We start from the raw sequence: 26277 nt of genomic DNA on the forward strand, positions 1-26277 counted from the left end.
GAGCTAAGCTACTCTAAGCACAACACAGGACCCCACATCCCGCTAGGTTTACACATAAAAATGTGTAAAATAAAAAGCTGTCTGCAACACCTGAGACTGAGCAGGAGTATAAAAGCAGAGCACCTTTGAAGAATCAGGAATAGGGAAAAAGCTACTTACTTCCATGCCAAGAAGACATAAGTTAAAGCAGGACTTAGCGCAGCAACCGCCAGAGCTGGAGCTAAGACAAGCTGATGTTTCAAAGCTACCATAATAATTTCAAGTCTCCATCAAGGTACAGGAGCTTGTACCTTGGAAGGTACAAAAAAACCGGAAAGTGCAGGACCAGTTTTGGCAGCAGATGAGAATGTTAACATGGGTGATGAAGCAAGCTTCACACTGAAGATTCCTGCACTCCTCCACTTATTAATATTGCAAATACCTTAAATTAACAGCTAGCTAGACACAGGAACCTGCCATCTTGACAAAAAAACTTCAGCATTTTATCTTTTCTCCTGAAATCCAAAGTTTTTATTGACAGAACTACATGCACATGAAGACATAAAATGCAAAGAGCTTTACAGTAAACCCTGCCTAATGTACTACTAATACTCATGAATGACTAGTGAATGCAGAAATAACATTTTTAACAGAATGGAATAATTGCTTAATTGCTTTAATCTAAAAAGTGCATGGTTTTGTTCCTATTTCTTGTACTGCTGGGCACCTACCCCTGGTCATGAAACACTGATATCAGAAAATAGTCCAGAACAGTCCTCATTAAATGACTAGAGTAAACAAAAAAAAAAAAAAAAATAAGAGAAGCATTGGTACACTGGGCTAAAAGCTGCTAAGAGTATGAGCCAGGTATTGTCTCAGCACTTAATATAGTTTATGGTTCCTTCTGCCTTGTTTTTTATGAGCAAGATACATAAATGTGTAAGAGTGGAACTGTAGTGAGGTGCAAATACAGCTGAGGAAAAAAAGCAGGAAGAAATAAGTTGATCCTTCCCTACAGCTGTCACAAGCCTCACTAATGCAATTACCCTTGCACACAGACCCTGTGGTGTTGGAGAGTCCATCTGACCTCTCTGGAGGGCCCTCCTGCTTGAACGCAGGATCTGCTCAGCATGGGGTGCATCTGCAGATAGACAGGCTTTTCTATGGAAATACACAACTGAACTCTTAAAACAGCAGGCAGGAGTCACCTGTTAGGCAAAGCCAACAGAAACCACCACCACCATTATCCAATGGGTAATTCATTGTTTCCTGGGTATCAACACAAACTTTGCAAGAAGGGCTCTACCTCATCAATCAGTGCACTTGTGTGTGGGGCCACAGGCTGCACACCTGCTCTCTCAGGGAAGGGCTGTGGGAAATACAAGCACAGAGAGCTCCCAAGGCCTGGAACATTCAAGCTCAGAGATAGAGATAGATACAGTGTTTGACCTAAGACCTTGGAAAAGGCTTGAAGCTTTAGAATAGAAAAGTGAAACAGACACAAAGTAAGAATAAAGATTTGTAGTTTGTTTAAAGCAAGCAGAAATATGCGTGATGTAAGTGAATAAATATGTTAAGCAAGATAATAGAAAATCTCTAAGTCTAGCAATAGAATTTGTTATAGAATTGGTAAAAAATAGAAGATACAGCAATAAGTTTCTGTAGAGTTATATGATGAGATAAAAAGAGAGGAAAAATAATGTAAAATGTGGCAAATAATGATTTGTTTATGAAGATGCTAGTGAGCTTTGTGGAAGTAGCTGATTGGATAGGAAATTTATAAAAGACATTGTAACTAAAGTTATAATGGCTTCTGATGTACATACAGCTTCTGATGTGATGGCATGAATGGATGTAACAACCTTACGGTCTTGCCCTTCCATGAGACTGATTTTGGAATAAACCATTTTTAAACACCTCATCAGTCAACCCTGCCTACTCTGTATCCCAAACAAAGGGCTATTAATGATATTTTCTAAATTCAAAGCAAAAAACAAAACACACAAAAAAGTTGTGCTTGGCTTACCTAAATGTAGTTAAGTGTTTGGTATATAATACAGAGTTCAATCTTGATTTTTGGTACCAGAAAATACTATCTGAAGATTCAAGAGCACCATAGCACACATCATACCTGTCCCCCAAAATAGTTTTTCTTCTACCAGCCTTTATTCAGCTGTATGAATTAATTCTTACACTTTTTTCTCTTATTAAATAGACATATATATAAGTCTAGGCTCTTCTGTTAATAGAACTTTTCTTGATTACTATCAGTGTTTCATTCTACTGCTTGTCTTTTAAGTTATAATTTCCTTATTTCACAATGTTTTAACTACACTGGCTGCAACTGTTAACAGAATAACTAGCGATTTTGGGGGCCAACTAGGAAGGCTTTAAAAAGATTTGATTAGGCAATTCATTTTTTTACTAATGTTACAACATCTTCACTTGATTATTTTAAATGAGTGTTGGTGCACATCCACTTTGGCAAAATACTGAGAAATTTAATCATCTCTCTTAAATAACAAGCTTTCACTGGCAGAAAGACATGGGCTAAGGAATACAAACAGGATTCAGGAAAACAAACGCCATGTTTACCCAGCAAAATTTACCACAATACCTTTCCTGGGGTGAAGTTCAAGCCACTATCCTGAAACCAAAGTGATTTAATTCCTGAACAGCATCCGAGACGAACGCAGATCCATCCCCACTTTCAGCTATTCCCGCCCAGTAGTTGCTCCAATAAGATGGGCTTCTGAACTCCCTGCTCCAGAACTAGGAGAAATGTTGTAAGGTCTCAGACACAGCATAAACTACAACTACAGTTAGCAGTAATGCAGCGCAACCTGTCATTAAAGCATCTATTCCATTGTCTCTGTCTAATTCCAAGCTGAACTCCAGACTCATAGCCAGAAATACTCCCAACCCTACTCCTTTTTATGTGACGACCTTTAATGTACAGACCGCTTTGAAGTCTTCATCTTTCTCAACCCTAGATTTTCTTATGTCTTAGATGGATCCATCTCCCCTGAGACAGAATAGATATATTTTGATTTGATTCCATTAGGAAGGTAGGCTAAGACTGAGACAGAAGATAAACTCAAGTGTAACAGAAGTCCTTAATTATGGCTGAAATTAAAGAGGGTAAGAGATAGCAATTTTAGAAGTTCCAAACCCCCATCAGGGGAATTTGCATAAACTTTCAAAAAACTACATACAACTTAGTTTTGAACACTTGCTGGGATGGATCATCTGTAACTTCTCTAGGCAACTGTCCCAGTGCCTCACCACCCTTAAAGCAAAGAGTTTCTTTCCTGTCTTTGCTCACCTAAACCTGCCCTCTCTCAGTTTGAAGCCTATTACTCCATGCCCTTATAAAAAGCTTGGAAGGTGCTCCAAGGTCTCCAGAGCATTCTCTTCTCCTGGCTGCACAATTCCTTCACTCTGTTGTCATGGGAGAGGTGCTCTACCCCTCTGAGCATCTTTGTGGCTCCTCTGGACTTGCTCCAGTGGGCCTAAATCTATTTTGTGCTGAGCTCCCGAGAGCTGGATGCAGTCATCCAGATGGGGTCTCACCAAAGCAGAGCTGAGGGGCAGAACCAACTACCTTTACCTGCTGGTCATCTTTTGATGTACCCCAGGATATCATTGTCTTTCTGGGCTGGAAATACACACTGTCAGGCCATGTTTAGTTTTTTGTCCACCAAAAACTGGGTATCCTTCTTCTCAGAGCTGCTGTCAGTTGACTGCCTGCACGCACTGTACTTGTGCCTGGGATTGCCCTGACCCATGTGCAGGACCTTGCACTAGGACTTGTGGAATTTTATGGGGTACATTTCTCTTCTGTAGGCCCACTTCTCAAAATCCCTCTGGATGACATCCCTTCCTACCAGTATGCCAGCTGGTGTCACTGGCAAACTTGCTGAGGGTGCACTTGAACTCATTGTCATTGTCACCAACTAGATGCCAAAAGATATTAAGCTATGACGCCACCAGGCAACCAATCCTTGAGACATGGATAAAAGACCCTGAAGGTGGGACCCACAAAGTACCTTTTGCCACAAGAACAGACAGGGAATTTATTATGGCTTGCTTTTTCTGTATTGTTCTCACGCTCTCAACATTTAAAGTGTATTCATTCCTTTTTGTAAACAAGTAAGAAATGAATCAATTGTGGGAATCATTTTAATTCCTTAATATTTCTTTAATCCAAAGCGTTAACAACTCTATCTTGAAATACAAGTAATTTTTCCAGTTTGATGGTAACTTATTTTGTCTCTAGTGATTTTAAGACAAAAGCAAGCAAGAGACTGTGAGATAATCTGCAGTAGGAACTGCTCACTAACTACGATTGCCTGTAAAACCCAGTATACTGAACGGCTGAATATCAGACCCTTTTTGGAAAAGCTGGCTCAAGAGATGTGACCAAGAGACAGTTATTTCTGAACTTATTTTCAGTGTAAACAGAGATAAAAGATGGGCTTCCAAGCATAGAAGTGAATCTTTCTTCTGCAAAGGGTTTATTTTAAAAGATCTGTCATTGTTCTGATTGCTCTCATTGTCATTCATTGAAATACCAAGGGCAATGCTGCCAGGATTTGAGTGTGGGCTCGCTCTTTCAGTACTGCATTCCTCAAAAGAGTGAAATAAAATCTCTCACATTAAACAATAATGCCCCTACGTCTAGTAATCATTAATACATTTATTACATATTACCCTAATGCAAGTTTATACCGTTGCTCATATAAAGACACTCTACAAATTATTGACTTGGTTCTCTGTAAATGTCTTACAGTTGATTATGTGCGAGGTAATTATAAGAAATATAAGAAAAAACATGTGAGCAAGCTGATAATTCAGGAGCAGTCACATAAAGTTATACTATTTTAAACTATATTTATATTAAAAAGAACTAGCCTGGAAATAGTTATATTACATTAAATCATTATCAAAGACATTAGTGATCTTAATTTATCTCAATGTATGCAGTAAATACAAATATCCAACTTTTACTGGTTAAAATCCTACCTAATTTAAGTTAATTCTTCTACCACTTCAGTGCAGTGTAGGAATTCATTTAAGTGGTGCAGAAACATTAAGGCCACTGTGACCCGTCTTCAACAGAAATGTAAAATCAAGACTTATTATTTACAGCTGTAATGAAGCATCGTTGCTTTTCAAGTAACACCTAGGATTTATTTTACAGAATACCTTTTCGCTTCTTTATATCAGGTGAATACAAAGAAAGGGAAGAGATGCTGTCATGGACTATTTTCAGTGTTGGCCAGTGTACAGTAAATACTGACCAGCTGCTAACCAAGTCCTTATTTACCTGACTAAAATGACCACTATAACATGCAGTCTTTCGCAAGAGTAACACAGATGTCAGAGATTAGAAGTGAATATAGTTTTAAAGAATTCCACTCCTGAACAATATATTTCTTTTAAACTGCAATAATCTCCCCTAAAAGAGCAAAAAGTTGCTAAATGAACGTTGACTCTATGAAAATTTTAGTAATATATCATTTTCCAAAGCATGAAAGAACAATGTCAGTTCTATTGCATGTGTCTGTACAGAGCTGAGGATCTGCATAGTGAGATTCCCAAACCTTAGCAGAAATGAAATCAAAATCTCTCGTTGTTGTGAGCTCTCAAACAAAGTAGTGCTAAATTTTCCAAACCTTAAAAATATCCTGTAGTAAATTCAGTTTCCCCTGCAATTAGGTCTCACTAACAACCTCACAAATGCAGATAGATATGAAACGAACTTGTCAGACGAACTGCTGCATCCCAAAGAGCAAGGTCAAATATTGTTTCAGCTTTTAAATTAATATTGTATAGGCTGCGTCTTCCTTTGAACTTGGTTTTATATTCTACAGAAATACACTACCTATGGCTGTAAGGAAACCTGATAATCAACCATGAAAGTTCAGTAACAGCTTTATGTATTTTAGATTACGTTCCTGCAGAGATTGGAGGTTTTCCTTTTACATTGATGACTAAATCTACTTTCTGGAATTATCACACATTTAACTAAAGTCTCTGTATAATTTCATTTGCTCCTTGCAATTTATGATTCAATAATGAAAAAGCACAGCTGAGTATATCCAAAACAACAGAAAACTCACATCAACATTCTTGGATGCTGCAAATCATTTGCTGTGTAAACTAGACTTCTGTTGATCAGCATTCAGGAAAGTGGCTCATTTATTTTAACTGTAACTTTCATTTATGTACTTCTTTAAAACCTTGTCGCCAACATAGAGGTGGATATTTATTCAAGGACCTATGATAAATTTCCCAGTTCTTGTTGTCACTATTATTTTTCTCAGACTCCTACATATAATGTCATCAATTACTTGAACAGAAAGGAAGACTAGAAAAATTCAAGCAACAAGTAGACAAGATAACTTAAATCCCACACAAAGAAAAAAAAAAAAAAAAAAAAAAAAAAGTGGGCTGAAGAAAATACCAGAAACCATATGCTTTCAGCCACATCTGGCTGTAGAAAGGTTAAAATGCAGTCAGAACCAAATGCATTTCTAAATGAACAAGCTGCTTCTGCGTATAGACATGTATACTAGCTTACTGCAAGCAAATGGATGTACCTGCAGAGACACGGGGACAGTCTGGCAGCATGGACTCCACCGACGTGTCCAGGGGCTCGGAGCTGGACACCCAGTTACAGCAGTTCTGTAAGAGCAGGCAGGCAATTCTTGGGATAAGTCAAAAACTCAGAGCAAAAATAAATACAGCTGTTGTAAGTGAGGACAATGATCACATCAAAATACTCAAACTAATTTACAGAGCAGTCACAATAACACCTGGACAGTACAGTACACTAACTTATGCTTACTGACGATGAAATACTGTAATTTCATACTAAGTAAGAACATAATTCAGCAGATTTGTAATGTGCTGAAGTATCATGTTTTTTAAGTGCTACTTTGAGTACCAGTAGACTTGAGTAGGTGCTTGGACCAACTAGTGCCTGAACTACCCACTACAAGCTTGAAGATTTTGCAAACTGGTGTTGATATAAACAGGTATGGTATAAACACTGAGCCTGCTCATTTGCTAATATTAAGAAATCAGAATTTTTCAGGGTATTTTGATGGAGTACACTGTTGAAGGAACATTCATGAAAATATGAAACAACATACTACAACTAAACAGAAACCATCAAGATAGAATATTAATATTCAAATAATTGGAAATATAGCTGAGATGAATGTGCGTGAACATTAAAAAACAGGCAAATACTGGTCTCTGGGGAATTATATTCACAAAGCCTTTACATTTACCTTTCATTCCTGAACCTCTGAGAAGGATGAATTTACCATGAATTTTCTAAATGTTTTGCTCCACATGCTATCTAATCAGAGTAGTCTACAAACTGAAGTATTAAATTATATACTTTCAATAAAATATGATGAATCTATACCAAATCTACTGAACTGAAGATTTAATTATAAAGCAACTATATTTTTAACGAGATTACCAGCTGAACAACAAGATCCATGTTGCTTGCTCTATTAAAAATCCGAGTTTTTCCTTTCTGAAAACCTGATTAACTTCATTAAGTGGAAAAGGTAAAAAAAAAACGAGCAACCTTTTGGAAAGACCCAATAGATTTTTCTAAAAGAAATAATACCTTCAGTTCATGATAGTAAAAATGGACAAATTCTCTTCTGGTAAACAGCATGTATTGTGTATTTGTAGATGCTTGCTGCCCTAGTTGTGCACCATGGAGTCCGTCTTCACTGTGGAAAGATCCTTGACTGGTAGATCAAGTATCTTATTGTATTTCCTTAATTCATTCTGTCTGGAAGAAGATGTCAGCTGTGTTGCAGTGAGGAGAGAATTTCAAAGGCTTCAGTCCCCACCAATAAAGGGTGAGGAATGGCTTTTGAATAGATTTGTCAAGGCAACCCTACTGTTCTGGGACCAGGGAGAGCAGGGACAACATAAAGGAAGGGCTGCTGTATGAGATTAGAAAGTGAAGTTCACAAAGCATGGCAGATTTTTGTAAGAAACAGTAGATCAATGAAACTATTGAACTCAATGGAAAAAGAAAAAAACAAACACACTATCCAGTAATATAACATATTTAGTAAAACCTGTTAAAATTGAAGTATTTCATGAAGGTTTTAAGGTTTAAAGTAGTAAAGCATTATAATTTTATGACTTGCATGTGTAATTTTAATTAACAGCTGAATGTGAAATTGCAAATGTAAGGTGGTAAAAGTTACAAAAGAAGTAGAATTTTATGAAGTATTACAATCATTTGAAATAAGTAAAATTAATATTAACTACTGATAGAACACTACATCAGAGAGCTGGAGATAATACAGAAGATTAGCACACAATTAACTATCTTTTATATACAATGTGACACTTGCCTGTAAGAAATAAGTATTCTCGAAAGCAGTGTCAAGATATGTAAATGGATGATTTGTTTTATCATTCATCACAGTTCCTAATAAATTCAAAAATCATGACATCTATAGGTACTAAAAATAGGCCACCAGTGATACAGGAGAGATAGCTCAAATGAAGAATTACTTTATTTTAACAATTCATTCTTTCAATGACAGCAATTAGCCCTACAGACAGGCAGTGATTAGGTGTATATTTTAATTATTATTCCTTTTACCACTAGCCTTAAACCTGATTAAAGTAAGAGATATCCAGGTGATATGCTAGACTTAATACCACTCAGCCACATTTCACATATGTAAAATTCTTCCTTCTTATAGGAGATTTTTAATGCTAATGTAAGTTATGACACTCCATCCACTTTTTAGGCCATTAATCATTTAACTTATTCTTTAACATCTACTTTCTGCAAATGAAATTAAAGGTAATGCACTTTTTTTATTCAGACTAAATGCTTAAAGAAAAATGGAGTTGTCAGATTCAAATTACAGGATTTAAAATTTCAGTTTTACTACATAACACATATTTTAAGTTTTGATTTCCCATAAAGAAAATGGGGATTTCTCTGACAGAGCCTGTAGGGGTTACTATTCTTTATATTTTTAACACTTAAGTCAGAGCTGTCAGGCTGCATCCCAGGTGATCCTCTATTCCCATCAGTCACGGCCTATAAAACTTTAAGTTAAAGTCAGGAATAGGCACTGTATACACTAAGTTTCACTAAATCCATGAGAAAAAGTCAAGTACAAAAGAAAGTTCAGGATGTGACTAGTTTGAATTCACTCTGTGCATCTATTGTTTTAGTGTTCTGCCTGGGAATGCAGAAAACAGAGATGAGCCTGATCTAGCAAGGATGAGACTCATAAACAGTAGTTTAGTTGGTCTTGCTCTAAAATACGATTTTTAAAATCTCAGCAACCTCATACTTAAGTGTAAGAGCTTCCAAGTCCTACAGGAGTAATTATGTATCAAAAAGCTGCTGAGAGAAAGGGTATTTTGCCATTTGTGCAAATCATCAAACTTAGTAACGAAGAGCTTAAAGAGGACTTTCCACCATTGCTAGATCAAACCAGCAGCATGGGATGCACCCAGGACTTTGCTCCAGGTATCAGGCACTGCATAGGCTGCCTTGGTATACCTCTGTTTTGCTGTGCATCAGGAAGAAACACTGGACTTGGTGCTTAGTATTTTGACTGCTAACTGGGCAGTTCAGAAATGGCTTTAATCTTGATTGTTTTAGTGGCTGGTACGGATACATGATTTCCACTGTTCTGTATTATGCTGTCTTTCACACGCAGACGTTTATTCAGCCATATACAGACATACACACTCAAATTCTTAAAAAAAAAAGGCCTTACCTCTCGCATCCATTCTCTAATAGTTTTCCCAACTTCTTGATGCCACACATTGTGAACTGAGTCTGTCAACGCCACAGCAGTTACCCTATTCTTTACTTCTGCCTCTCGTTGAATCATCTGTTAAAAAAGATGGTATTTAAAGTAATTCCTTTTACTGAACAGAGTCTGCTTACTCAGAGATAATGATCTTAAATTTAAAAAGAAACAGCAATACAGATTCGTAATTTGACTTCACTTGTTTAAAGTTTATACAATTCCTAACAGATCCAGAAAAAACAGAAACACCTAATATTTTTGGTAAAAAAAATACTAACTTTTGACTGACTGAACTATTCAGTCCTATTATTTTCCATGTGGCTTGACAATTCTAGGATTAAAGGTATCATAGTGAAAAAATGGAAGATTCCCTGAGGACACCTTTTACAAGCTTCTCCAAGTTCCTATTTCAGTTCTTCAGGGAAGCTGGTACCTGTGGTTCACTGTAAGGTTCTCTTGACTATCATCTACTAATTTTCAGTAGATTGCAGTAGTTTTTCTGATGTACAATCTCACTTCGACTTGTAGAGGTTTTTTCTTTTTCTATCCAATTAAGCTTTCTTGCATGCTCACCATGGTCCCAAAATTATTCTCTCTTCTCCCTTATTCATATGCTTACTCAGCTAACACTAAAGCCTCTCAACATTTTTAGGATATTAAAGAGCCTCTATTGTTGCAAATGACACTATGACTAAATAATATCAGTTCTAAAACAAATTAAATGATTGCTGCAAATAACACAAGCAAACTGACAAAGATGCTGTGGAGTTCAGCGCTGCTATGCAAGATAAAAGGTACTGGGAAAGAATAGTTTGATATCAAAGACAGACAAAAAGGTTTTAATCTCCTGACATGAGTGATCCTAATTTGTAACACTGGATCAAAGAAAGCATAATAAATTATACTTACAAAACCAGCATTTCACAATTGGTGTCATTATCGCTGTGTATGCTGCAATAAAGTTAATGTTTTTTTAAGCTTCCTTTTTGTATAAATGTAACACATGCCACATTTCTAAAATCAGGTATTCTTTCTTCATGCTCTAGTAACTGCTTATCAGCACACAGGCTGCACCTCTGAACCCACTGTTCCATGTCCTTGCCATAAGAATGACTCCAAAAGCCTACCAGAAAAAAAGTTTTTTGAAAGAGACAGTATCTAAAAACAAGACCTGTCAGCTACACACATCTAACTTGCTTTAAACCCTGTACATTGAATAACTGTTTTAAACACACCTTATAATATTCCTGTTCCAGTACTGCATTCTAGCAATCATTTGGCTGCACTGTCTTCCACAAAACACTATGATTAAACAGGCAGAGCTGCAAAAATATCACTGTCCTTGAAGCCCACATACCTACCAATTACTCAGAGTTATTACATGCTGGGTGAAGTTTAAAATCATCACCAGCTCAGAGTATTCCAGCATGACTTCCTCCATGAAGGGCTGGTATTCAGAAGCACATCTAATGACCAGCAAAGATAAAAAATATGCTCTGCTTTGGAGAAGCAGTTTTTTTCTCAAGCTACTGTGTCCCATGTTTCTGTTTTGAAAACCAGCCACCCAGTTAATCTTAGAACATCACCTTTTTCTTCAAATCACAAGAAAATACAAAGGTGCAGTTCCTTTTTCTTTTCCAGACCTAGCTCAGGTTTGCTATTCTCAATTTCCCTATGCACATGTAAGAACTGGCAGTCATTGATCACCATTTCTTTCTAACCTTTCTTCATATAGTACATACAGTCTTTGCTTTTCAGATCATGTATGATATATAGGAAATAATATGCAATACCCAACATGCTCCTGGTGTTTGCCATTCAGCTCTGTGGATGCCTGCAGAATCGTATTCTCTTCACAAAGATCAGCAAAGTGAGTGAGGCTGACAATGTGATGTTTTTTGATAACTCAGCCACAGTGCTAGGGTTAGGATAAGGTCTCACGGATGCAGAAGCAAAGAGGGATCAAAGGGATTAACTGAGCTTCACATACAGATTTCTTAACATCCAGCCCAGAAGAAAAAAATTTTGGTAGGCATCCATGCCCTTCTGAGCCAACTTAGAAAGAAACAGACAAAAACAACACATCAAGTGTGGAAAGGATCAAGGGTATAACCATCACTTAAACAAGAAGTCTAACATGTCCATGTTTTAGTGACACAGAAATGTCACAACAGAGCATGTCAAACTGAAGACACTTTTGCTTCTATCAGAGCAGCTCAAGTTTACTGCTACTATGGGACATTCACTGATAATAGTAATCAAGGAGAACAGATCCAGGTTAAGCTCAAGCAGCAGATCCTCTTATCAGGGATGATAATTTACTGTGCAAGAAGATACAAGAAGTCTACGTACTTTTGGGCACAGATGCTTCAATACTCAGTAAATGCTTCAGATTCAATGGATTGATAATCCACAGTTAGAACATATTCCTGTTTTCTAAAACCAGTTTTGAATTAAGATAAATTTTAAAACTTAAATGAGTGGAATAAAATTGTAAAGGTAAAATAGATTGACTTTAAATAAAAATGTAGTACCCAGCTACCATTCAAATTTGATGTAAGACAGAAGTTGTACTAGATTCCAAGGGAAGAATACTGTGGGATGCATGATTTACATTTTCCAGGATTTGTTTTATTCTGTGGAGCCTGTAGAATCTTTTGAGGTGGACATATTAAAACTGATGATATTTAATAGACAATCTACTAAAAATACTAACATTTAGACATTTTTCTTCAGAATAATGATTTTTTTACTGAAGCAAACAAAGGCCTAAGAATTTTTTCCGAAGTTCACTTATGGCTTATAATCTTTTTACGTCAATAAATTCCACCGACAGAAAGTTTTCACAGCCTATACAATTCCCTGCTTAGTGCCCATTTAAAAACCTTAAACTATTCTTAGCTGACTACATTTTGCAGGAGGACAGCTCTCTGTGAACCTCATCACTGGATGGCTCATTCCCCCCTTACACCTTCTTCCAATAATTCATTTACAACCAGAAGTAGGTAAATAGGCTGTCATGTATTACTGCACCACTCATGATTCTGCATCCTCTAGACTTTCCCAATAACTTTCTCTCTTCAGGCATTTCTATTTTTTTTTTCTTGTGCTCCTTCTTTGTAGTCACAGTAAAGTTTGACAAGTTATTAACCATATTCCAACACTATATATTTCATTCCCTTAGAATGACAAGTTGTAGACCAGTTCTCCTTGCAACAAGTTAGAAAGAATTCAAGCATCCTTTTGGAAGTCCTCTTTATCCCACTGGTTGAAAATTTGTTTCTTCACTTTGGAAGGGAAGATCTCAATGATCTAGTTGCATAAGTATTCAGCTCTAGCAGTTACATAAGCAAGAACTTGAAAATTCCTAAAAGTGCATTTCTCATGTTCTTACATCATAATTACTCATTTGTTGCTCAACTTAATAAGTATTCTGCTGCTAATCTGTAAGCTTATATTACACAGTTGTCATAACATTATAATGTCAAAAGGTTGATACCTGTAGTATCTGTAGTGTGTATAAATAAAACACAGATTCACACATACAATATATATGCAGTATATTTAGCATGCATATATAGTCAGAATAGATTGTAAAATAGGCCTTTGGTATATATTTTATAGCATAATAGTCGTGTCAAATGAAAGCATCAGTGTGTTAAAAGAGGACCTAAAGGTCTCATCTTGCCAACCAGAAACCATGAAAATCCATGAAAGTACCAATTAGACTTTAGGTAAATAGGCGTGGGAGTAAATCCTAGAAACATTGAACTCTTTATATCAGTTCTAAGGTTTAAAACAGGTAAAAATTCAAACTTCTGAGAAAAGTTGAAGTAAGTTAAAATATTTATTTATTTTTACAGGCTTTTATTTTTGCAGGTTCATACAATCAAATAAAAAGATCACTCCATATTCAGGAAGTATTTACTCTTCTGAGTTGTTTGTAATTAGGAATGAAAAAAAATGGATTAAAAATGAATTAAAAACACATCCAAATTTTAATTTCTCTTGAAGTTTTGAAATAAACTATTCAGCTACTTTCTTTGTCTTCCATAGAAATTTCAGTTGTGGCATGGTGTTACATGGCATGCACTGGGCTTCAATGGGCATGTCGACAACAAGTACTTGACTTGGAGCAACATAATTTTGATGCAAGTCTTCCATTGTATCCAGTTGCATCATACTGATTTGAGACTCTTTAAGACATTTTGGCATCTGCAAGCAGAATTCTTTCCAGAGGAAATAACTGGAAGGCCCTGTCCAAAAGCCCTCACTGGTTTCCAGACATGGAATGAATTTGCAGCAGAAATTCCAGTGGATCAACCCAGCTTCAGCTGGACACTGCAATATTTGTAAATGTAACTGTAGTCAGGAGGAGAGAGGAAATCACATGATAGGAATAGTTTGCAAGAGGGCAATTTTTACTTCCTTTTGGAAAGGAACGTGGATTCCTTTTTGGTAACTTCATATGCTCTCCTTTTAAACTTGCTTGTTACCAGTCTAGAGTCAACATCCTCTTCAGCCATCATTTCACTCAGTCTCATACAAACCAATTAACTAGTCTGTCTGCCTGGCAGCACTTGAGCCTCTCCTCAGTTATGAAAAACTTCTCTTCACCAGGAAGTATGTAATTCTGTATTCTGTAGTGCAAGTTTGTTGGTCTGGCCTTCCTAAGACCGTTCACTGCTTCCTGAATAGAATTCCTGAATTTCTGAAATACTCTCAATTTTCTGCATGTCTTAAAATGGAATTGGATCCCCAAGCCCTCAAAAAATATTATTCACTAGGAATTAGAATTGCTGGGCAACTATGCTTGAACAACAAAAACCACAAATAATAAACAACCCGAAGTTCTACCAGTTTTCATTTTCAATTAGGAAGAGCAAACATCTTCCCTAAGTGAATTTGCAGATGTGATAAAACCTCTACTTGCAGTAGACAAAGCCCCTGATACACATCAGTTTTTAAACAGCGAAAGAAAATACCTTAAGTGATACAATTAGAGATTGACCATAGTACTTGCTGGTGCTTTCTTCAAAGATCCACTGGATGTTACATCTACAACTGTGATATTTTTCTACAGCAATAAATCACACTGCAACAGTAGTAATAATGCATGAACATATTAGAACAGATTGCTTAATAGCATCTAGAGTCTAGGACTTGTCAAAGTTTGCAATGCAAACCAGTTTCTCTTGCAGAACTTCTACTCAAAATTACCACCTTACACTGGGGCTGTAAGTTCATAAAATCAATAATGAGTAGAAAAATATTTAAAAAAAAAAGCTCAAGAATTAAAAAGTCATGTCCATTACGCATAACTCAGTAAAAAGCCCCAACAACTAAAAAAAACCTGCTCGCAGAATTCTGCTGATATATTTTAGAACAGTGGAAATAGAACTCATGCTTCTCTTGTAGAAAGCCTCAGGCTTCAGTTTTATTAAAACTTTAATCTTCATAATACAATTCTCCTGTTCTCTTGACCCTAGTGTGTTGTGACAGGGAGTTTACAAGAGAGAAGTCTTTGAGGACCTGCAATAATGACGGAAACAACAACTAACTTCCCAAACACAGGCAGTTTAGGTGTGGCAGGACTTATGGGTAGGAATGCTGGCTCACCTCAATTACAAAACTCCCCACAATTTTTTTAGCATGAATGCAGCACAGCAGTTCAACAGAAAACCCATCACATAACATAAACTGGTATGGCACCATGGGGATAAAAGTCTTTGAATTGGTCTGCTACATCTTGCCCACAGCAGACCAAACCAAAACAAGCTGGTGGCAGGGACATCCTCCACTCTCTGGAGCACAATATGTTGGCATTCTGCTGATAACTTCCTAGTAGGTGAAAAGTGTACATTAGACAAGAGGGTTTGGTGAAGGCTCCTTCCAATTAGAAATTCAACTAATGCAACAAAAATTAATCCATTTTTCAATGGACCTGAAGACATCTCAGCAATGAGGGTTGCTGAGATACTCATCTTTGCACTGCTGCGAGAACCACAGCGATGATCAGAAGGGGAGGTTTGGACCAGATGAGTCTACCTGGAGTCAGCCAGTTGGGTCTCCCTCCTGACAGCTGGAGTCTGCCGTCCCAAGGTTGGAGACTCTAACTGGGGACATCTCACTGGCATGAAAATCAAGTTTTGAAGGGCCAAGAACTTCTACCTATCTCCTATCCAGGTAGAGAATGTGAAGCCTGATCAACAGAAGTGTTAATATTCCTATGTTGCTGATAGCAGCAGCTAGCTGTTGGATTGCCTCTAACATATGAGATAAAAAACAGTCTGGTGTTGTGAAAGTGGAGCTCCACAAGGGTCAGTTTAAGCTGCCAGAAAGTGTCCAAAACTACCACATGCAGTATTTGGCACAACTAATGCAGAGGAGCATCTGATACTCGAGCAAGGCTGTTGAGTTTGCATATGTGCACTGCAAGTACCTGAGCACCAGGAAAATCGTAGTTGCAAAATCACATAGTTTACGAAACTCTTTTGTTTTGTATTCACAGTTAAATGGGATTTGGGTAGTGCAAGATGGTGTGAGCATGTGATCACACCAAACCTCCAGCACAGCACATCCTTTGCTGCTCTGGCTTTACCATGTGTTTGTGTAAGGAGCATCCTGTAAGGATGCAGGAGGTTTTCTGGTAGGAGGCTGCATCAGCTCTCCAAATGACATGAACTCAGCCGGCAAGACCAGCCCTCTATTGGCATAGCTACACAAACTTGTCCTGGAGATTTTGTTAACAAAGTTATCTTCACTGTGATGGTGAAGGATTTTTCCAGCCTTTGCCAGTAAAACCTTATTGGCTGCAGGTCATAGCTTTATTTTCTCTTGGTTTATCTGGATTTCTGAAGCAGTGGACAGCTATTTGAGTGCCATGCCTAGTTAGAAATTAAATACTAAAGTAAAAAAAAAACAACTTACCATTAAAAAAATTAAATTGAAATAGAACATAAAATAAATAAAATCAAAAGCAAACCTGTTCACAACATAATAAAGCCAAAATGACAATTAAGTGCTAAGAGGAGCCATCTATACCCATGACCAAAAGCTTGAAGCGCTGTAGTATCAAGAAAGGTCAAGGACTACAAAGACTAGGAAACAGAGATGTCTCTGTTTAAAATTGGGAGCGTCCTCAGCCTCTTACCCCAGACTTGCTATCCTGGGCTTAGCTTTCACAGCGACTTTCACAGCCCTAGGCAGCTTTGGGCATGGTCAAATCACAATTTGAACATCATTCTGAACACATTGTTGTATAAATGTAGGTTGGGTGCCAGATTTTCAGCCTAATTTTGCAGCCCTTGCAAACAGTTGAAGCATTTAAGAGCAGCAGCGCACAGCTGACACCCAGCAGTGTAGCTCAGCTGACATTTTATCTGAGGTGCCCCATCAAAGCGTGGTGCCAAATGCTTCCTTAGACCTATCAGTGAGCACATTGTAGTAAGTTTTCAAACCCCAGTAGCATTTTTGCTATTGAGAGAAGAACCTCCTACCAGAGAGCTTACAAGAGAAAAGTCTTTGAGGACTTTTCAGTCTCAGGGACAAGCATGGTCTTGGGATGCAGATGACTGAGTTACAATGACTCCTTCAGCTGCCACATGTCAGACTTTCTGCAGTAGCTCACAGCTTGCACGGGGCTCCACTGAAGGGTGGCAGCAGATAGAAGCTGGACTGTTGATGTTGCTAACAACCTCAGCCATCTGTTCCACCCATCTGAGGGATGTGACCTCCCCAGTCCAGCTCCAAACTGCTACTGTTTTCAGCCCCAAGGCTTCAAGCCTGCCCAACATCTCGGTGATAGTTACTTTGGCTGATTTCAGACCAATCAGGCAGCAGGGCTGGAGAGAAATGAATCCTTAGCACATAGGAGAAAGTTCTTCCTAAGGTACTTCCTTGAGCTCAACATCTTCTAAATCACAATGGAACAGCTCTGCTCTATCTAAAAACCCAGTACACATAAAAAATGGATGAGTAAAACTAGTTGTTTACTCTTAGCCCGTCTTGTTGGGCTCCTCTTTTGCATTATGAGGGTGAAAACATCTAAAAGCCTTGAGCCAGAATAAGTAGGTTCTTGTAATTCTTCTTACTCAGATAAAATTAAATAGAAAACAGTGATCTTAAATCTTTGAGATGACAAATTAGTTGAAATAAATTGCTCCTGAAAATCAGTGTGTAACACAACTAATAATAAACAAAGCTTGGAAATAAAATGATACAAGGAGTTTTGTTTTGATGTTATACCATTACAAAGGTAATGGTTCATATCTAATGAAAAACATAGCCTGGAGTAAGTTATGGAAGTAATTTTCTCATGTTATAATAAATGTGTAAATCCAGAACTCAGTGTAAAAGTGAACAATCGTATTAGTGAAATGAATGCAAAACAATCAAGTAAATAACTGTTTTTATATGTTAAGTATCAAATACAGGGTAAAATGGCATTATTTCTTCATTGGTTCTGTTAGACTAGTACATGGAAAACAGTTTTATGCAAATCTCATGCTGGTGCATTTTTCAAGGAAATAATCTAGTTCCTTGTATTTAATTTTATACCTAGACAGAGAATTGCACCAGTTTAATATCAAGAAGAGCAAATCCTTCACTGATTTCTAGATGTTGGCAGTGTCTGAAGAAGGACTGGTCATTTATTTAGGAAATTGCCCTAGTTTTATCATACATGCACACAAACATATCAACCTATATATTAACTTTTAAAAGGAAGCCAGACTTGAAAAAAATAAAAAACAAACAGGAGATGAGAAAAACTGAGTGTTAAGCTCAGCACCTCACAGATGGACATGAAGTCTGATATCCTTGTTATTCAAACATAACTGGATTTCCACTTCAGCCAGAGGATAACACAACATTCACTCTTCCTGTCCTTTAGAGCCTCAGTTTCGACTCTTATAACTTCTGAGTAACTTCAGAAAGGAAAAGTATCTCCACAGGCAATGTCTCTGAATCAAGAAGGTATGTAAACTGAAACTTCTGAGGTCACACAAACTTCTGGAGGCAACTCTCCTTGTGATTAGGGAATGACAAATTGTGCTTTGTTACTGCAGGCAGCCAAAAGAGAAGAGCAGGAGCTTCCCTTTTCTTTCCCACTAAAATGCTGCTACCACTTACATTCTCCTTCACCAAAAAATTATGTGCCTGTCTGGTATAAACTCAAATTACACAAAGCAGACCACAATACCATAGAATCATAGAATGGTTTGGGTTGGAAAAGACCTTCTACACCATCCAGTTTCAACCCCAATATATGACTGACATCTTCAAAGTCTGAAAATACAGTAAAGCAGGAGAAATAATGGATTTTTAAAAATCAGCCCTCTTTATCAGACATTGGATATGCCATCAGATATCCAACAAGGTAATTTCCAGCTACTCATGAGATGGGAAAGTAGCAGCAAGGCTAACAAGTCTCCTTGGAGAGACTTCATATGCTGAAGGGCTTTGTGAAGCAAAGGATGTATAACTATATAAAATACAGTTTTACATAATGTAAAAAAGAAAAAAGAAAGAACTTACTCAGAAAATGATCTTCCAATTTAGAGTACAGAAAAGACTCATAATTAAACGTCTGGTCCATGTCCTGTGCCAGAAGCCATCAGGCACAGCTTTACTGGCAAAGAAAGCTCAGACCCTGCATCCTTCAATGACATGGGGCATGGACCTGCTCTCCATCACATCTGGAGAGACACAGCACTGCAGTAACATACAACTTCCACCTCAGCATCCTTGGAGATAGAAACATGGTGGGTGTCTTAGACGCTGTCTTGCTGCCCTGAAGTACTTCTGTGTTCCTCCTCCTGGCCTGCTCAGTGATCCTGCATCAACCTGGTCATCAGCTTGCCCATGTAATTTAATTCCAAGGAATGCTCCAGGAGACTGATGTGTACTATGCTCTGCATTGCCTCCAGCAAAAGCCTACTCATTAAACACCACAAATCACCTTCCAGTACTGATGACATCACTCAGAGAAGTTATGCCAGGTAGAGTTGAGTCAAGAAAAGAAAAACAAGTGCCACTTCTAAGCATAATGCATGCTGTGCCTAAGTGTGAGGACAATGGATGCTGCACAAAAGCACCCATTCCCAGCTGCCCATGTAGGAAGGTACTCATCTATCACACATAGTCCTTTGGTGAAATAACCTAAACTCTTCTATTCACAAGCCTCAAAGAGGGACTGGCTTGTTAAGAATGATGCATGTTTACTTTCAAGGTTGTTAGGAAGTGGAAAAGTCTTCCTGAAAATTTTGTATTGGACTCCGCCTCTAGTGGTTGCACTCAGGTTGCCAGATTCAGACTTTCTGGGATGTATCAGCCAGGCCACACTGTTGGCTCCTGAAACCAGGCTACACCAGTAGACAAGCTGGAATGGTTTGGAGAGCACTGGGCAACCCTCTCCTATCAATGCAGGAGGAGCCAGCAGGCAGAGCTGCAATACTGAATGTCTGGTCCACTAGGTACAACCTGAAAAAATGGCAGCCTTTGTCCTGTGACCATGAGAGCTCATCAGGATGCCACAGAACCGTGAAGACTAGCCACCCATGCACTAAAGCAAAATGTCTGCTGAGCTTTCTGCACACTACAGTTTCTGGCCAGCGTATTCTGAAAAAGGCTTGCTGCGGCTTTAATTACTTGCCCATCCTTGTAAGCTAAAGGCTCATAATTTTCAACTTAAGAAGTCTCGCTTCGAAAAAAGATTTCAGAGAGATCATGAAAAGCAAAATATACTTACTGAAATCTACATATTCAGGCTATCATTAATAAAAATTTAAAATGTTTAAATCGTGGGATAAGGTAGAAAGTCAGTCTCTCTTTCTTACAGCATTTCATGTCTCCTTTTTATTATATATCCACCAAATGATAACCTCCTTGACAGAGAACCATTTTGGTTTTTTTGGTCCTGAATACATAGTTGGAAGTTTAGGCATCTAGCACACAGAGAAGCATTCCTGTATGCTCTTTGCCTAATTTTACAGTAAGTTAAATAGAATTCACAAAATAGCCATTTAGTCAGATTAAAGGCAGCTGGAGCCACCCTGGTGTTTATTTCCAAACCATTACATGCCACTAGCAAGACACTCCCCATGACCCTCTGATCTCATGAAGTTCATAACAACATTAAACCAGAAAGCAACTGCAAGCTTTATTTCTGCTCCTTTTCCTCCAAAGTCCTCTTCAGTGAAGAAAGACACCAGGATAAGTTTGCATTTCTTTATTTCATTACCAGCACCACCACCTCAGCTTATGCAGGCAGACTGGGGTCTGATAAGCCATATGGCTTATCACACAATTGGTTGAAAGTCAGCATGTAACTGGACCATGACACCAAATAGAGTTCACAGCTCCCATCTCTGGGAGCTTCAATTTCCATGTGTCTCCTCTTAGATGACATCACACTCACATCTCTAGTACTCAATAAGTCCATTCATCAGAGACAGAAACTTGAAGGCTTCTGCATGCTTTGGGAGGGGTTGTACCAATGGAAGGAGTCAGCTCTTAACCTTAGAAACACGTACAGTGCCAAATAACATCCAATATATATGCATGCGCTTATGGCTTATAAGTGTCCTTTTACACTTCACAAGAAGCATCACTACACTAGGAAAAATGCTTTGCTGGGAGATTTTCTTAGTTTAACCAAATTATTTTCTAAACTAATGATTAAACTCACAACCACCTTGAAATATAGGCAAACTCATGGGACTGCCCACTTCTAACATACATTGATCTAACCACCAGAACAAGGCCAGCCTTCTCTGGGGTAAAGGAGCAAAGGTGTGCTGCCAGTGTTTTCAGAATATTTCCCTCCCCCCAACCCCACCTTTGTGTAAACTTCTGAAATGAATGACTTTGTCTTACAAACCTATGCTCCTGGACCAAACAGCCCTGTGAAGCTGGCAGGCTTTTTTGCCCATACGGCTTGTACTGCTAAATTTAGATCCCACTCCCCGCTCCTCCTCTCTGGCAAATGGGGCCAGGGATGCAGGTGCAAGTAAGCTCGAGCCCAACACTATGAGCAGACCATGAAACATCCTGGTGCTATGACAGGGAGACACACTGCTCCTGCAGCAGCTGGGACAGCCTGTGCTTTCCAGTGGGATACCATACCAGTTGCTCTGAGTCCACAGACCTCTAAAACATCTGATACCAATATATTATTAGGAGAGAATGTTGTGGTTTGGATCATAAATACGTTGCCTAGGATTTTCTTTTCCTACAATTGCTGCAGTTTCTAGAGGGGATGACATTTCATCACAGGCCAGCTAACCTGGCAGTTGAAAGCCAAGTGTGAAAATAGTGGCAGTAAATTCCCACAAGAGCCATTCTTGCAAAACATGGGTATGACCATGTGTTGTGATACACAGATTCTATCAGCACTCTTCTGGCTTAGGTTTTCAATGTGAAGCTATAAGCGTGTTTGGCAGATCACTCCCAACATCTGAGGATGTGTTCTTGGGAGAGCAAAGACCTGTGCTGGCCCTGTGCTAAATGTACTTGCTGGTACCCATCAAGTTCTGCTCAGCATGAATATATATTTTATTTTTCCAGGTTGAGGTGTTACAAGCAAACTCTGAAGTTTATGTGAGTAATGAGAGAGGTGGCTAATGTGATTAATTTGAGTCAGTGAGACTTTTATTAATGAAATATAATTTAGGTTTGGTGAAATACCTTGTTCAGTGCAAAAAAATCTACTGCAAAAATCTACTGCAGCATACATGTGGCACACCTGCTGTCTCAAAAGAAATACTTCGGCTGGTTTTAAGGAAAAAGTCATACTTTTATAAAGGGTTGTGTGCATCCCTATGGACATAAACACACCTCTAAACTCTCACAGTGATTTCCACAGGAATGTACATCTAGCAGAGAGTTCTCACTTCAGGTTCATACATTAATGAACCAGAAATTACATTCCCTTTATAGCAACTGTCCTCTAGCATTCCTCTGCCTTAACTTCAAAACGCTGACAAGAGCCAAGTATATAAGTCCATTATTTAAGTACCAGAAAGTAAGCAGCAGTAAGGGACAACACTAGAAAACATACACTTGCAAGGACTTCTTTCCAGGTACCACCAACTTTTCTGGTTTCCATTTTTTTCAATTTATAAAGTTATTCTTTAAAAGTTATTATAAATTTATATTATATTATAAAGTTGTTTTTATCTGAGCACACCACAGTGGTCTAAGTCATATATAGCACGAGAACGCACAGAAGCTGCAGTCTCACAGCTTCAACAGCATTACAGCAACACTAAAACCATCAATAAAAATGTTTTCACACTCTCTCTGTCAAAACCAATTTTACTATAATAAGTATGTTTCCTCTAAGCTGAACAAATTTAGTAATTTTCTTTTATTTCTCCTTCTTTTTTCAATTATGGTTTTATCTATTCTAGCCTAATATGAAAGTACACTGGAATGATACCATGTGGCTCAAATTAAGACACATCAGTCCAATTCTTAAGTAAGCTGGTAACAACTTTTTACAAAGCAATGCTAGTGGGAAGTGATGGTGGCAGCTGTAGCCCACAGCAGCTGTTACAGTGCAAATTCAGCTGCACTGCTCCGCTAACTTATTAAAATTATTCTGAAAAATAAACCCACCAAACCCTTCAATGCATGAGCAGATCATTTATTCCTACTTAAAGGGTTTGAGTTGAAACTCCCAAAGCAATGGCTAGGAGTGATTTTCACCAAGCATTGCATATAGATCATTCATGAATTGCACAAAGGCTACTGAAAAGCCATCAGATGGGAACAGCTTTTGGTCACTACTAAACAGGGGGCAGATTTGAACCAGTGACCTAGAAGTGAAAGACTTTGTAATCTGATTACCAATCCCTTGAGCCATCCCATCCCTCCCCTTTTCTTTTTAACTGATAAGAGAAAAGGAGTCTTATTACCTAAGCAACTTTTGTAGCCTGTTAGCAATGCAAAAGCTTTCATTTAGTTCTTGAAAAGGAAAGTCTCATGGGCACGCTTATTAGCCCATCTCAAGCACAAGCTCTGTATTATTTTTCCTTATTAATTTCAAAATAAATGTAGTGGTATAAAAGCATAGCACAATGCTTTTTTTTAAATAATGATTTATAGTAAAGTTCTTGCTGATTAAAATAGGTGCTGATTAGAGGTTTTTACACAGCTGTGGAGTCAACAGATCCCTTACTAGCAACGGAAGAGATAACATGCTCCTTTTGTCAGCAAATACTCCACAGAATACAAACACATTACTGAAGTATGGTGCATATAAGCATCTAAATCATTTGTTTCTCATACATAAATCATACAACATGAAGATGTGCTTTCTCACTCAGAAGCAGGAAGGCTTGGTACATTCTATAGTTTGATTGTCAAACAGTATTTTAATGAACAAACAGGATCTTCCAAGTACGCCAAGACCCATTTGTATCACCTTCAGGACATGGTGAAGCTATTGTTTCTCCTTTTCTTCCTCGGCTCTTTTCTCAAGACCCTCAAGAAGAAATCTGTGAGACCTTTTCTGCCAGTTTCCTACCTTTTTTTTTTGCAGACACTGTGGCCTGCATATTACCGATGTTTCTTTGGTTAGAGGTAATAAACAATTAGCTACACCACAGTGGTGTGGTGTTCATGTTTTTCTTTGCTGTACTACACTCAGCTAATGTCTCAAAAATTAATGCAAGTGTATCAGGATCTGAAATTAACTTTTCATAGCCATAAGCAAAATCCTTCTAGGACGGGGAAAATCCTATTATAGCAATTCTGGCATCTCACTGCTTATAGACCATTAGTACGCACAAAATAAGATTTCAAATTACCATTTTGTGACTGCAAAAAGAGTTGCTGTCTTGTTGATTAAACATATTTTTTATTTCTTTTTGCTTATGAACTGATAAAGCAAAACTAGGTGATGCTCACTCTTCTTAAATGATGGATCTATTACTAAACATGTCCAAGACATGACCATACAGAAATAATTAGGAAACCTACATATTTATAATAAACATGCTACACCATCTTCTGAAATTATGCAGTAACTACCAGGAGAATTTTTCAGAAATGCATATACTCATCTCACTGTTTACAAAGAGATTGCTCAGAACTAGAGTGGTTCAAAATCACCTTAGCATTTGCAAGCAATTATGCGGGACTAAAATATAATACTTAAAATTCACTCTGCACAAAACACAACCTATTTTTATACTATTAAGCTTTTTAATGGCAATGAGCTCTGGTTGGAACAATATTTTAGAAGTTTATTAAAAAATTACTTACCCTTTTTAAGAGCATCATTATGTTTCAAACATATTAAACCTAGCATTTATATGTGGAAAAACCTTTGGTTACACTTAGCAGCCATCATCTTGACTAACAGGTCATTTCCAGAGATCAGGCAATCCAGCTGTTAGCTTCCACACATTTATTAATACTTGGTGTTGGAAAATTTACACACTCACTGAAAGTCAACAACACTTAACTTTCTAGAAACATTCAGGTTAAACACCAGGGAGACAAAGCAAAAAAAAGATTTCATGTAGGGCCTGATCCCAAATCACTGCTTAGCAATGAACAACGCTTTAAACCACAGGACTAAATTTCTTGAACTTGAGTGTTGGGATTCATCAGAAAGAAAATTTCCCAGCCTGGCCAGCACACAGCACTCCTTACAACGTTCTGCCAATTGCAGAGGACAAGGGCAAGCTAACAGCAGTTCTTGGTGTCATCGAGCTTGGTTGTTTTTGTTTTGACATCTAAATTTCTGATGCTTCTGAAATGGTGCCTGATTTTATTAGCCTGATTAATCTGATCATTCAACTTCTTTCATAATTTCCATCCAAAATAAATGAACCCATAAATGGAAGAAACATTTGAACTTGGAGCAGCAATTCAGGTGATTAAGTATTCTGTAAATGAGAAACATTTTTCCAAGGGTAATGTAAATGGTACATGTTTTACACATACCAAAGATGGACGCTTTAAATTTCCTATTCTCATCTTCTGCTTATATTTCTCTTGACCTTTGCTGAAAAAAAATCACCCTAAGTCATCAAGACTCTACCTAACACATATCTAACACTGCATCACACTTGCTGGCTGGAAGCACAGCTGGCAAGGGATCTAAACCCCATCGCTGGGCAAACTCAGCCCCTGGCTTTGCCAAGAATAACATTTCAAGCTGGAGTTTCTTTCATAAAATTGTTACTGTATGGGACAATTGATTCTGCATTTATTTGCAAGTGCTGATGACTCCATCCATGATATTAACACAAAGCTAAAAGCAAAACAACAACGAATTAAACAGCCTAGACTTAATAAGAATTCATTTGTTAATTAAAGTAAGATTATGGAATTCAGCCTAATTCTGCTCGCTGTCCCAGAAGGAAGCTGCAACCGAGGACAAGCAGTGCCCTCTAGTGTCACCGACTGCCGAGACCCGCCCCCCCCGCCCCCCCCGCAGCGCCGGGGCCGGCCC

The 26277-nt window shown here is 38.0% G+C and overlaps 1 protein-coding gene across 2 annotated transcripts in view; it reads right to left on the reverse strand.

The window, feature by feature from the left end:
- FAM172A (family with sequence similarity 172 member A) overlaps positions 1 to 26277 on the reverse strand; it is a 245456-nt gene that overhangs the window by 59802 nt on the left and 159377 nt on the right. For both annotated transcript variants that reach the window (XM_005423415.2, XM_031058939.1), the window contains exons 9-10: positions 9774 to 9890; positions 6585 to 6669 (exon numbers count right to left, since the gene is read on the reverse strand). In XM_005423415.2, the coding sequence (XP_005423472.1) occupies positions 6585 to 6669; positions 9774 to 9890 (202 nt within the window). The remainder of the gene's footprint in view (positions 1 to 6584; positions 6670 to 9773; positions 9891 to 26277) is intronic.

This window comes from Geospiza fortis, unplaced genomic scaffold, assembly GCF_000277835.1.
Source record: "Geospiza fortis unplaced genomic scaffold, GeoFor_1.0 scaffold279, whole genome shotgun sequence".
In the NCBI taxonomy this organism is placed as follows: domain Eukaryota; kingdom Metazoa; phylum Chordata; class Aves; order Passeriformes; family Thraupidae; genus Geospiza; species Geospiza fortis.